Consider the following 14,513-nt stretch of genomic DNA (forward strand, 5'->3'; position numbering starts at 1 on the left):
TTTAAAATAAGATATAAACAAAATCCCAACTGAATCTCTCACATTAGCTCCTGTTTGCATATACTCATATAATTATTCTTATTTCTTTGACAAAGAAGAGGTTTTCCTTTCCCATGAATTATGAAGTTCAGCATTTTTGTGATGCAAGCATGCCTTAGTATAAATAAAATCTTAGGATCGTGTAATGGGAACCATAGCTTACAAAACAATATTAAATTATTTTTGTGTTTCACAGGCTATTTGCCCTTGATGTCCATCAGAGTTTTTCTATGCCTTTTAAATAAATTCTAATATGAATGTCCAAGGTTGATAGTATCCAACCTGATTTCTGAGAGCCAAATAAATACAAATATTTCCCTACCCTTAATTACAGTAATATCTGCTTTTTTGAGCTCTCAGTAGTGGGAGTGAATGAGAGTCCATATAGATTTGCGTCACCCAGCTGTTTATGGTCTCTTAGGGATTAAAAGGGAAACAGAAATGCAGACCACTTCCTTTTCTAAACATTTGGGTGCAGATACAATCAACTCTTTATTTGGTTAATCAAAATTATAATGCTGCATAATATCTACTTTTTAAAAAAAATCACTAAATACAGATTAGGAGCAGAGATAGCTTCATAATATGGCAGGGGAGAAAATAAAATCTTTCCTGTCACCATTGCCCCATCATATATCATTCATAAGATAAAATGCTAGACAAAATGCCATTATTTGCTCAGAGTTTCCTATAATTCAGAAGCATGTTGTGGGGCTGAATATTGTTTCTTGATATTTTGGTTCCTCTATTGCATTTACTCATGTCGGAAGTATATATATGAGATAAAGAGGACAAATGCAGACATTATTCCTTTAGCCCATTTTCTTTGCTCTATAACTCTAAATTATTTCTTACGTATTTCTTGTTTCTTAAAATTATCTCAGTTTAAAGTCCACAAAAGGTTAGGAGTCTTTTGGAGTTTATTTTAACAATGAAGATTAATTTAGATTATTTTTTGGTAGAAATGCAACAATGGGCTTGCAGGTACTGCTTAAGAAATGAAGCTTGCAGCTTGTCCCCATGTCCTGATAATTGTAGGTAGATTATTACTAAATAGGGATGTTTGTTCCAACTTCTCAGTCTATAAATATATTGATAGACATAACTTTCACCGTTTTGTCAAAGTACCAGGGTTGTTGTTCATCCTCAGAGATGTATTATTGGATAATTTGTTTTTTAAAAAATGCTATTTTAAAAGTGAGAAAAAGCAGTTTTCTTTCTTTTTCTGTTTTTTTCTGCATGGACTTTTAAAAACGTTTCAAAGATGGTACAGAGAATATCCAAAACCTGAAATGTCACTGCAGTGTCCAAATATATACATTTCTGTTAGCCACTTTTCTAAACTAAAAAGTTCCAATTGCACATTTTCTAAATATATAAATTCACAATCCAAGAATAAGAGAACAAAGAATTGAACAGGATCCTTGCCAAAATTTCTAAAATTTCTAAAGAGCTGCCATTAATCAGTGGATGGACAATAATCTTTCCATAATATGAAATTATTCAGGTGCGCACGTGCACGCGCGCGTGCGTGCACACACACACACACACACACACTACACAGCATATCTTGAACTGTGCCACTACTTTCAAAAGGTGTATATTTTTCTTATCTTTTATCTTATGGATGCACAGCTTTTGAGCTCTTATTTTTATTTTTTATTTTTTGCCTCAATGATAAGGACTGGAGAGAATAGAGCTGAAATTTGCAGCTGTTATATGCTTGATTTCTTGGAACAGAGGGAGCTTTGGAATTCTGTTTTGTAAATCTAAAAATGCCATTTTGAAAATAAAATCTGAAAATTGCAGGTTTGCCACCAGATTTCTGTATTGTTACTTAGGGGGCTCTGGAAGCCCCAAACATGGGGAATGGAGCTTCCAATGTGTGTTGTCATTTCTATTGCAAATACTAGAGGTCTGATCTACAATTTAATGTGCTATATAATAAATAAATATCAAATGAATCATATTCTTACATGATTACTATTTCCTGCAGATTAGGACTCATTGACTGAGGGGCACACCAGTCCTTCCCAGCTAAAAATTACATCTAGCTTCCAAGGGCTGGCAGCATATTTAAATATCTGTACTTAAACATTAAGGAGGCCAAACATTAGCACATTTAAATGTCCCCCTATCAGCTATTCTTGATTGCAACTGTAAAACAAATTCTTACAAGTCAAGATGGTGGCCTTGTGGAAAAGGTTCTGTTGAACCAATCATTTATATCCTGTAATTGTTTACCTGCTACAAGGAAATGGGAACTTGTGTTGTTACTGTCTATCTCAGGGATCCCCAGCCCCCGGTCCATGGACCAGTATCGGGCCGCAGCATACCAGCAATCAGTCCGCACAAACAAGCAAAGCCCCATCCATAGGATGCAGGCAGCCCACAAAACCATGCACTCTCTGGTCTGCAGAAAATCTTCTCTCCGTGGAACTGGTCCCCGGTGCCCAAAAGGTTGGGGACCTCTGGTCTATCTGATGAAGTATCTAACCAATTCTGATTTATTTCATGTATGGTTACTTTTATCAGATTAGTAAACTTGTTTTCTTGAAGTGGCTAAATTTTATTACACCCTCTGTGAAACGTGACATGTTCTGATCAACCAGTAACCTACCTACAATTTTATGTTGCCTTATTTTATTTGAAATAAAAATTATTTAGTTGTTTATTTATAGAATTCTAGTCAGTGACCATAACAAAGATTCTCTTCTCTAATGGTCTAAGCTCATTCAAACTGAAGTGCCCTATTTTTTTTTCTTTTCACCGAAGCAACATTTTTGAGCTGACTCAAATTCAAGACTTAACCATGTACACTTTAAACATAGGGAAGCCATTACTGCCATCAGTTATGTGGAACATTGATAGCTGACAGACTCTATTAAATTGGTACTTAGATGAAATAATGAAGATAAAGTACATTAACCAGTGAATAAATGCTAGATACTGTAAATGCCTAGCAGAAATCCTGATTAAAAGAAATATCTCTTCAGGAGTGCTCAGATGATTGCACTTCTGTTTTTAGAAACTAAGGATAGAGATATTCCCATTCTGAACAGTTCTGAGTTTTTGTGAGCTGTCATTGTTATAGTGATGACAATCTTGTAAGGTTTCCTTCCCCTTCAATTGCTGATATGCCCTCTGTACTTGAGTTCTGCCTCAGTAGCCTTCCTTTGATTTTCTTTGTCTGGGAACATCTGTTCCAATGGGGAAACTATGACCTTTGGCCTCAAGTGAGGCAAAGAGCTACTCTACGAAGTCTAGAGGAGATTAAAGAAAGGCTGCCCAAATAGCTTTCATCCTGCTCTAGTGATTCTCAGCAATAACACAAGAGAATACAAATTGGTACAAAGGCTCTCAGTTGGGCAGAGAAGGGAGAGAAACAACATACAAACAATCAAGTTCAACTCTATAGATAGAGATGGGAAAATCCTTGCCTGGAATCAATTGATATTGATAAAATGGACGCCACTGGGTTAGTGATCCAGCTCCACCTTACCATCTTTCTATATTTCTTTCATTCCTTTTATCCATTTTTAGCTTTATTCCAAGGTGGATTGATTCAAAAGAAAAACAGCTCATTCTCACTGAGCTACTTAAAGAAGTTGGAAATTATGAAGAATATGGGGATTCTACTAAAAATAAAAGCCCATATTAACTTTTATTTTCTTAATGATTACCAAATATACTACACTCCTTACCCTGGCATCCTGATGGGAGGTAATATCGACCACTATGTTTCAAAGGCAGAAACCCAATTTGTTTTATTCATGTTGATGAAATCTCACACTACCAGTTCCCATATAAACTGTGCTGAACAGGTAGCCTAAAGTTGTGTGCCTCTATCTTACTTTCCTTTTTCACTGCCATTATTTCTTTTTCTGTTGCTTGCAGACTCATATCAGACACTTCAATTAAATGTAGTTAAACCATATATTTAAACTTTATATGATCCTTAATGAATGTCACTTACCATAGGTATCTCTCTCTGCCCTCTATAGAGAACCTCTATTTCATATTCTTTCCATAGATGTAAAAGATGAGAACTTGGAAGAGTACATTGGCCTTCTCCATTGTACTACTAATACAACAGATAGTTCTCTCTTCTATAATGTAGCAATTCCTGTTTTATCTCCCACCATGATGGAGGCCAACATTTTCCATAACATCTTTTATGCTGGACTGCTGTAGGATGGTTGCATTATATTTAACTTAGCTAGAAAAGTTGTTAAGTGAAACACATGGTCATTAAGTGAATTTGGCTTCCCCCATTGGTTTTGCTTGGAAGCAGACAGGAAAGGGCACAAATGGCTATTATATAATCCCCTGATGGTTTAACCATCATGAATTCATGCTGGTTGCTAAGCATCTAAATTTTGATCAGGGGATGCTGCAACATTCATAATTGCGAAGACTGGTCCTAAGTAACTTTTTTCAGTGTCACTGTAACTTCAAATAGTTGCTAAACAAATAGCTGTTAAGTCAAGGACTAGTTGAACAAATAATTGTACAGAAGCTGGTTCAAATATATATCATTATTTATCTCTCATCCTTCTAGTTGCATGTCCTCTTCCAACCGGACGGTTCCCTACTCCAAAAGCAGTTACCCTTCTGCAGCTCCTGGTTACCATCAAGACAAAAATATTTTCTCACTAAAATTAGGGTTTAAATGCAGTGAGAAATGTAACTGCAATTGATTCTGGAGAGAAAAATAGGAATGAGTGAAAGAAATGCTATGAGGATGCAAAACTCTGTGGGCCAATAATGAGCATGCTCTATTAAGATGGCATTACCACCTATCCCAACCTACCCTCATTGTTAGATATCTTGGCCCTACGATCAGTACCCATCAAAACCTTTCATATTGACAAATGCCCTGTCCACTTCCATCTTGGAGAATGTTTTAGCAGCTGAGTGATTATGAATCAAACCCCAGAGCTTTGAGCCCTCACTGCTTCCCTCTCCTTTCCCATTTGTCTCCTGACAAGTAAATGTATCTTGACTTTCCTCTGAGAATTTTTTTTTCCTTTTGCATGATGTTTGATGAAAGACATTTGGTAAATTGGCAGTGGTACCCTGTACATTGCAATTTGTACTCGGTGTTGGAAATCTGAGCATGAAATGAGAAGATAGGCTACAGGCAAAAGAGGGGGAAATAACATTTGTGCTAGGAAACATGAATAGTCATCCAACAAATGAACCCAGTGTTTATTTTGGAGGAAAAAGAGCAACACCATCCAAATTATCCTAATTGCTTTGTACTGTATCTTATTTTGAACCTATAAGCCAGGCAACCCGTTTTCCATATAACTTTCTGTAAATGTTAAGTAACATTGTGAATGCAGTATAAGAGAAAAGCAAATCAGACCTGCAAAGAGGCATTTTTATTTTCTCTTTGCCACCCATAGTTTTGTGAATGTAGCCCTCTCTGAGGCCAATTCAACAATCCTTTCGAGTAAGGGGTGTGATTTTACAGCTTCATTGCAGTTGAATAATGTTTTGGTGAACAGCAGCGATTTAAAAAACACATAAGAAAATGTTATGGCTATTTAACATGAATTGTGAAGTTTGAATCATGACATGCATTAATTCTTAACTTAATAGAATGCTACTTTATGTAGAATTGTTTCCAGCAGTGTGAGGGGGTTTTTCCCCATCACATTATGCTGTGGGGCATAATTGTGCCTTTTAACATTCCATTAGGGATGATCACATCTGGTAGCACTTGATATTCCCTTCTTCTTTCTTACTGGTCAGCCTGGGTTCTCCTCTGCAGTTTTCTTTTTAGGGATATACAGTGCAGGCTTGCTAAGAAGTAAGTTGCACTGAGTTTAATGAAACTTATTCATTTCATTTAATGAAACTTATACTGATCCATTTAATTTAATTTAATTTAATTTAATTTATTGAGATTTCTATACCGCCCTTCTCCCAAAGGGACTCAGGGCGGTTCACAGGGCATAAATATAAATGACAATACAAAAATTAAAAGACAATTAAATCAATGCCCAAGTTAAAACAAGAATAATAAAACAAGCCTATAAAAAACCCATGTACCCCCATCAGGCCAGACCCGCTAGTTCAAATAAATGGGTCTTCAACCCGCGACGGAAGGATCGGAGGTCTGATGCCGTCTGGAGCTCAACCGGCAGTTGGTTCCATAATGCCGGAGCACCCACAGAGAAGGCCCTCCCCCTGGGGGCCACCAGTCGACATTCCTTGACAGGAGGCACCCTGAGGAGGCCCTCTCTGTGGGCGCGCACAGGGCGGAGGGGAGTCGACGCCGGCAGCAGGTGGTCCTCGAGGTATCGCGGACCCATGCCATGTAGGGACTTAAAGATCATAACCAAAACCTTGAACCTTACCCGGAAGACAACTGGTAACCAATGCAGCTCACGGAGCAAAGGTGTAACATGGGAGTACCGGGAAACTCCCAAGACAACTCTCGCGGCCGCATTCTGTACCAGTTGGAGCCTCCGAGTAGTCTTCAAGGGAAGCCCCATGTAGAGAGCATTACAGTAGTCTAGGCGAGGGGTCACGAGCGCATGAGTGACCGTACATAAGGCCTCCCGGTCCAGATAGGGCCGCAACTGGCGCACCAGGCAAACCTGGGCAAAAGCCCCCCTAGTCACGGCCACTATATGATCCTCCAAAGTGAGTCGTGAATCTAGGAGGACTCCCAAGTTGCGAGCCCTATCCACAGGGGGTAAAAGCTCACCCCCCATAGAAAGAGATGGAACATCCCAGGTGTCCCGGGAAGCCGGAATGTACAGCCACTCAGTCTTGTCAGGGTTGAGTTGAAGTCTGTTCCTCCCCATCCAGACCCGAACCGCCTCCAGGCAACGGGACATCACAGCGAGGGCATCACTGGGGTGGTTTGGGGTCGAAATAAAAAGTTGGGTATCATCAGCATATTGATGATACCCAACTCCAAAACCACGAATGATCTCACCCAGCGGTTTCATATAGATGTTGAACAGGAGAGGCGAGAGGACCGACCCCTGAGGAACTCCACAAGCGAGAGTCCTAGGGGTCGACCTCTGCCCCCCTGCCAACACCGACTGCGAGCATCCCAGGAGATAGGAGGAGAACCACTGAAAAACCGTGCCTCCCACTCCCAGTCCCCTGAGACGCCGCAGCAGGATACCATGGTCGACGGTATCGAAAGCCGCCGAGAGGTCTAATAGGACTAGGACAGAGGAATATCCCCTATCCCGAGCCCTCCAGAGATCATTCACCAGAGCGACCAATGCCGTCTCCGTGCTGTGCCCGGGCCTGAAACCCGATTGGTAAGGGTCCAGATAATCCGCTTCATCCAGGACCAGAGGGAGCTGATGCGCCACCACACTCTCGACAACCTTCGCAAGAAAGCGAAGGTTGGAGACTGGACGAAAGTTGTTCAATACAGCTGGGTCCAAGGCAGGCTTCTTGAGGAGAGGTCTCACCACCGCCTCCTTCAAGATGGTGGGGAAATAACCCTCGCTCAAAGAAGCAGATATAACCGCCTGGAGCCAGCCTCGTGTCCTCTCCCTAGCTGCATAAACCAGCCAAGAAGGGCACGGATCCAATAAACATGTGGTGGAACTCAGCTTCCCCATAATCCTGTCCACTTCATCAGGGGTCACAGAATCAAACTCCTCCCAGATAACATTGACAAGACCGCCCGTGTCCTGATCGCCAGACTCTGCCCAGCTGGAGTCCAAACCGGTCCGAATCCGAGCGATTTTATCCGACAGATGTTGACTAAACTCCTCGGCACGACCCTGCAAGGGATCCTCCCTCACCTCCTGATTAAGAAGGGAGCGAGTCACCCTAAACAAGGCGGCCGGGCGATTATCTGCGGACGAGATGAGGGTGGAGAAGTAATTACACCTCGCCTCCCTCATCGCAGCGAGATAAGACCTAATGTAGGTTCTTAACCGCAATCGGTCGGGTTCAGATCGGCTGGACATCCAGCAGCTCTCTAGGCCCCGTTTCCGACGCTTCATCTCCCGGAGCTCCGCGGAGAACCATGGAGGTCGCTGGGATCTGCGCCGGGTCAGGGGCCGCAAGGGTACAACCCGGTCGAGTGCCTCAGTGGCTGCCCTTTCCCAGGCTTCCACTAAGGCATCCGCCGAGTTGTGAGCAATGGAGGCAGGTGGGGACCCCAGTGCCGCTTGGAATCTATCAGGATCCATTAGGAGTCTGGGGCAGTACCATCTAGTTGGCTCCGTACCCCCACGGCGGGGGGTGGCAAAATGGAAGACCAGCCGCAGGAGGTGATGATCGGTCCATGACAGGGGCATAATAAATGGAAAGCCCCCACCAAGATCATCCAACCACCGTCCAGATAAGAAAATCAGGTCAAGGGTGTGGCCTCCCTCATGAGTTGGTTCAGAAATTACCTGCGTCAGGTCCATGGCCGTCATGGAAGCCATGAACTCCCGAGCAAGCTCAGATGAACCTCCCAGGGATGGTAGATTGACGTCTCCCAAAACTATAAGTTTGGGGAACTCAACCACCAACCCCGAGAGGATATCGAGCAGCTCGGGCAGGGCTGCCGCTACGCGACTAGGCGAAATGTACACGAGCAGCAAGCCCAACTGCGCCCCAGAACCAAATCTCATAAAGAGAGACTCACACCCGACTATCTGAGGAACGGTGGTCTCCCGCGGACATAAGGTCTCCCTAACGATCACCGCCACACCCCCACCCCTACCTTGAGCTCGAGGCTGGTGTAGCACCCGGAAGCCTGGTGGGCAAAGGTCAACCAAAGGGACCCCACCCTCTGGGCCCAACCAAGTCTCCGTGATGCAAGCCAGGTCCGCATGCTCACCCTCAACTAAATCTTTAGTTGTATCAGATCTAGTACTCCCTGTATCAGAGTAAAGGAACATGCATGAAAGAAATATAAGATTACTTCTTGTCATTGAAATAGAAATCTTAACTCTCTTCTGGCAGTAAAATCCAGTTGCTAATTTTCGACAGATCTAAGTAATATATGCTGTTCTAAAAAAAATGAAGCCTCTGGAGTACGGGTAGTCCTCGACTTATAATCATAATTGTGACCAGAATTCACATTTCTAAGCCAGATTCTTGTTAAGTCTTGTTAATCGCACCTGATTTTATTAACTTTTTTGTTAAATAAATCACTTCGGTTGTTAATAGCAATAGCACTTAGACTTACATACTGCTTCAGTGTGCTTTACAGCCCTCTCTAAGTGGTTTACAGAGTTAGCCTATTGCCCACAGGAATCTGGGTCCTCATTTTATTGACCTTGGAAGGATGGAAGGCTGAGTCAACCTTGAGCTTGTCAGGATTGAACTGTCGGCAGTCAGCAGAATTAGCCTGCAATACTGCATTCTAACCATTGCACCACCACGGCTCGATAAAGTGAATCATGTAGTCATTAAGTGAATGCAGATTCCTCTCATTGACTTGCTCATCAGAAGCCAGCTAGGAGGTAAAAAATGGTGACTTTATGGCCTTGCAATGCTGCATCTGCTGAAAATACATACCAGTTGCCCACTGCCTAAATTTTCATCATGTGACCATGATAGAAAAATGTGGGTTAAGATAGAAAAATGTGGGTTAGATAGCATCACCACCAGATGGATTCGTAGCTGGCTGACAGGCCGTACTCAGCGTGTGGTCCTCAATGGAACTGCATCTACATGGAAGGAAGTGTGTAGTGGGGTGCCCCAGGGCTCTGTTCTGGGCCCAGTGCTCTTCAACATCTTCACCAACAATTTGGACGAAGGAATAGATGGGGAACTCATCAAATTTGCAGACGACACCAAGCTGGCAGGAATAGCCAATACTCCAGAAGTTAGGCTTAAAATACAGGAGGATCTGGACAGACTCGAACACTGGGCGCTATCTAACAAAATGAAATTCAATGGTGAAAAAAGTAAGGTTCTACATTTAGGCAGGAAAAATCAAATGCATAGGTATAGCATAGGTGGTACCTTGCTCAATAGTAGTAACTGTGAGAGGGATCTTGGAGTCCTAAAAGACAATCACTTCAGTATGAGCCAGCAGTGTGCTGCAGCTACCAAAAAAGCCAACACAGTGCTAGGCTGCATTAACAGAGGGATAGAATTAAGATCACATGAAGTACTAATACCACTTTACAATGCCTTGGTAAGGCCACACCTAGAATACTGCATCCAGTTTTGGTCACCACGATGTAAAAAAGATGTTGAGACTCTAGAAAGAGTACAGAGAAGAGCAACAAAGATGATTGGGGGACTGGAGGCTAAAACATATAGGGAACGGTTGCTGGAATTTGGTATGTGTAATTTAACGAAGAGAAGGGTGAGGGGTGACATGATAGCAGTGTTCCAATATCTCAGGGGCTGCCACAAAGAAGAGGGAGTCAAGCTATTCTCCAAAGCACCTGAAAGCAGGACAAGAAGCAATGGATGGAAACTAGTCAAGGAAAGAAGCAACCTAGAACTAAGGAGAAACTTCCTGACAGTTAGAACAATTAACCAGTGGAACAACCTCCCTCCAGAAGTGGTGAATGCTCCAACACTGGAAGTTTTTAAGAAGAGACTGGACAGCCATTTGCCTGAAATGGTATAGGGTTTCCTGCCTGAGCAGGGGGTTGGACTAGATGACCTCCAAGGTCCCTTCCAACTACTACTTCTTCTTCTTCTTCTTCTTCTTCTTCTTCTTCTTCTTCTTCTTCTTCTTCTTCTTCTTCTTCTTCTTCTTCTTCTTCTTCTTCTTCTTCTTCATCTTTCTTTCTTTCTTATTCTTATTATTATTATGCCACGAAGGTCTTAAGTGTGAGGACTAGTCACTTTTTTTCAGAGATGTTTTAACTTCGGTCACTAAACAAATGCTTGTAAGTCGAGGACTACCTGTAATCTTTAACTTTCCTGTATTACGTTGGATGTCTTAAGAATTTGCACTCACCATATGTTCTCCATTTTACAGATGTCCGCCATAGAAAACATGGCCGAAAAGCTGGAAAGCTTCAGCAGCCTGAAACCAGACGCAGGTGACCTCATTCAGTCTGTTCCTTCCATGTTCAACTTCAGAGCCCCTCCCAATACCTTGCCTGAGAATCTTCTGCGCAAGGGGAAGGAACGTTACACCTGCAGGTAAGCTCTACTTCCTAATTTCCCCAACATTTTCTCCCCTAATGTCTCCTTTCCTTTGCAAGCAGCAGTCTATACTTCAGAAATTACTCAAAACTAGATGATTCACAGGGATGAGGGTGGGTCACTGGCATTTTAAAAGGGCTCTTTCTTCAGCAAGATATGGGCACAGGGCTTGATTTTGTGTTTGTTTGCAATTATAGGAGGAATTTTGTCCTACATTACTGTGAGCTTGATAAATGAGGCTAAAACATTTCATACATAAGCGGGTTCCAAAATTTCCTCGTCACCTTTATATTAATGTGTGATCTTTTCCCTCATCATATTTTTTTTTCCTGATCATGAATTGCAAGACTGTTTTCCTCTTGTTTTTTTTTCCTTTGATAATGTAAGAACGAAAAGTTCATAAGATCTGTGAATGATTAGGAGATGTGAGAAAAAAACCAAAGTTGTCACTGCAAATCTTTAGCTCAAATCCACATACATCTTCTTAAAGAAATCAATGGGAGTTTTGTCTCAGAGTTGGATCAAGCACACAGATATCTGCAGTCTCTTAGGCCCTAAGTGGAAAACTATTTGCTAACTTAAAAAGGAGTCTTTTTCTTGACCCCTAAATTTCATGAGTTTCACAGCTCATTACAGTGCAAATTTTAATTTCAAAATTGGTCAGAATTTAAGGAATAAATAATCCAGTAATGCTCTTGACAAGTTACCAAGTTTCCACTCACCCTGTCTGGAACAATTTTAAGAGTTTGGATATTTTTTAATAGATGGAAACAGCTGTATATAACCATTAAAGACACCATTTTTTAAAAAAAAGAACAATGAATGTTACATGTATATTTTTTTCAGAGATGTGCCACTGTTACAGAAAGAGAGAAAGATTTTACATGTCTGAATTGATTTACTTTTATAATTTGGCCCCATGAAATGTGTTTGTTTGTTTGTTAAATGTATATGGCTTCTCATCTCACCCAGTGTGTCTCAGCCAGCATTGAATTTGGCCTATTCAACATTATGGCTCGTAGTTTGTATGGAATAATGAAAGCGAAGTTAACAGAAAAGACCTTTGATGAGAATCATGTATTCATAAATGAAATATATTAAAGAGTTGGCAACTGAATTAAGTTCACTGCTGTGGTAGCAGTGAAAAGGATATTACATTTCTGATTCCATTAAAATAAGTATAAAGACAGTGCAGTCATTTAAGTTACCACAAATATGATTGCCATTCTTATACTTGACAGATTTATACAAATCCATCTGCAAAATCCATGAATTCACTGTTGTATCCTAATTTTGCATTTTATTTATCCTGCACTGATCAACCTTTCCAAATGCTGATCTTTCCCCAGATGAGTTTATGTATGGAATATATGGATACTTGTAAGGCAGACATGATGTCACATGACATCACGTGACATATCGGAACTTTTTCCCCATTGCCAGCAATGGGGTAGGCACGGTTTCCTCTTGACGTGTCTGGCCCGCGGGCCGGCAGTTTGACACCCTGCTTTAAGGGAATAGTGGATAAACTAATTTTTGGATAAGTGAAACTCAATAAGCTGACTTTGTAATAATGCCGCTTGGGGGGGGGGGGCAAAAGCCCTAATAAGCAGGCATATACATAGAATGAAGGCTATTGCTAAGCACATTGATTTGTGCTTTAGATTGTAAGCCGCCCTGAGTCTTCGGAGGAGGGCGGGATATAAATGGGATAAAAAAAAATTGGTGGGAGTGTATTTTGTTAACTATAATTCTCAGCTTATCTGCAAATATTTACAGTATATGCTTCCTCTCTGGTATGAAAAATGTTATGGAAAAGGAAGTAGGTTGTTATTTTGTTTCCTCCTCTAAGATTCTTTACGAAAATCTAGAAAAAAGTTTCAAGAAATCAGAATGAAATTCTCAGAGATCTTGCATATAAACCCACCAATAGTTAACTAGTTTGCCTAGCGTACACTCACACACATACCCCTTTCATTGAGGTGATTATGGGACTCAGACCAAGAAGACCAAATCTATAGCTTAGAATGGATGGCACATAACAATTGTATCCCAAAATACACATTATCCAATAAAGGTAAAGATAATGATAGCTTGTTGGCAGCAAGCAGAAGGAGGAATTAAATAATGACAGGAATGAGTGTCTGAAGGTTATCTGAGGCAATGGCGATAGGGCACAACATGACATTATCTTGTCCATTTCACATTGTGTACAGCTAATGTTTTCTATGCAAGAAAATCTCTAAGTCACAATTCATGTCACTTTTTGTAGCATCAACTTTTTCATGTAGAGACATATTCATAATAAAGATAATGGATTTGGCAATATGGCTTTATCCCAGATTAGCTTTGCCTGGTCAGAAAGTGAAATTCACTTGTCTTTAGTATTTCATTTTCATAAATATTAGATGTTTTTCTAAAATAATATGCTACTGCTATTAGAAAGTTCTACTTCTATTATTTTTATTTTTTAAAATCTGCATAGCAGATTCCTAAATATGTCACCTTCTTTCATAGTATATCTTTAGAGAATCTTAAAAGACCGAGTCTCAATAATATAGTGATACTTCAATAAAAACACATTGAATATAACAAACAATATGAGGTATCTTTCCATCAACTCAAATTCTGAGCCCCTTAAAATATATTTATTTCTTTTAATAAAGTGACTATTAAATTGAACACTTGTTTCTCAAATATTGTGCACAGATACTTTAGTAAATTGCCACTTCAATCCGTAAATTTTTAAAATATAATTTATTTATCATATCTGTTTTCAGAAATATTAAAATATCTTAGAAATGTTTCCATTCAAGATTGGTTTGAAATAATAGCTAAAGCAGCAATTTCTTTATATAATGTAAAATAAATTATTATTATTAACTACTTTCCAATAATAGATACTGTGGCAAGATTTTTCCAAGATCTGCAAACCTAACTCGTCATCTGAGGACACACACTGGAGAACAGCCATACAGGTACAAGATAAATGAATTGGTGTACATCTGACAGGTGTGGGGACAGAAATAATCATGTGTCTTTTTTTGTGAAAGATTATTATCAGTATTCTATATTAGTTGCTTCTTTAGCCTTTGACCACAAAAACTCACTACCAGTCAAGTAGTAAATCAAATTTTATTTGCTTATTTTAAATCAAAGTTTTGGAATGTGCTCCATTAAATATAATTTGCAATATATTGTAATTAATATGTAGATTCCAAGGCATTCATCAAAATTTTATGGAATATTAGTCTCATCAAACAGCAGGACTGCCAACAAGCTTTCCAAAAATGGTTCCTATTGTTGTTTATTGTGTAGCATCACACCTTTCTCTTTTAAACAACTTTTCTGCTGGTAAATTCTATCAACCTCCATTG

The 14,513-nt window shown here is 40.3% G+C and overlaps 1 protein-coding gene across 7 annotated transcripts in view; it reads left to right on the forward strand.

The window, feature by feature from the left end:
* The window catches only part of MECOM (MDS1 and EVI1 complex locus), a 231,012-nt gene that overhangs the window by 200,250 nt on the left and 16,249 nt on the right, over positions 1–14,513 (forward strand). For all 7 annotated transcript variants that reach the window (XM_083363426.1, XM_083363425.1, XM_083363428.1 and 4 more), the window contains 2 exons: positions 10,967–11,133; positions 14,037–14,114. In XM_083363426.1, the coding sequence (XP_083219552.1) occupies positions 10,967–11,133; positions 14,037–14,114 (245 nt within the window). The remainder of the gene's footprint in view (positions 1–10,966; positions 11,134–14,036; positions 14,115–14,513) is intronic.

Source organism: Vipera ursinii (genome assembly GCF_947247035.1).
Source record: "Vipera ursinii genome assembly, chromosome: 5".
NCBI classification, from domain to species: Eukaryota; Metazoa; Chordata; class Lepidosauria; order Squamata; family Viperidae; genus Vipera; species Vipera ursinii.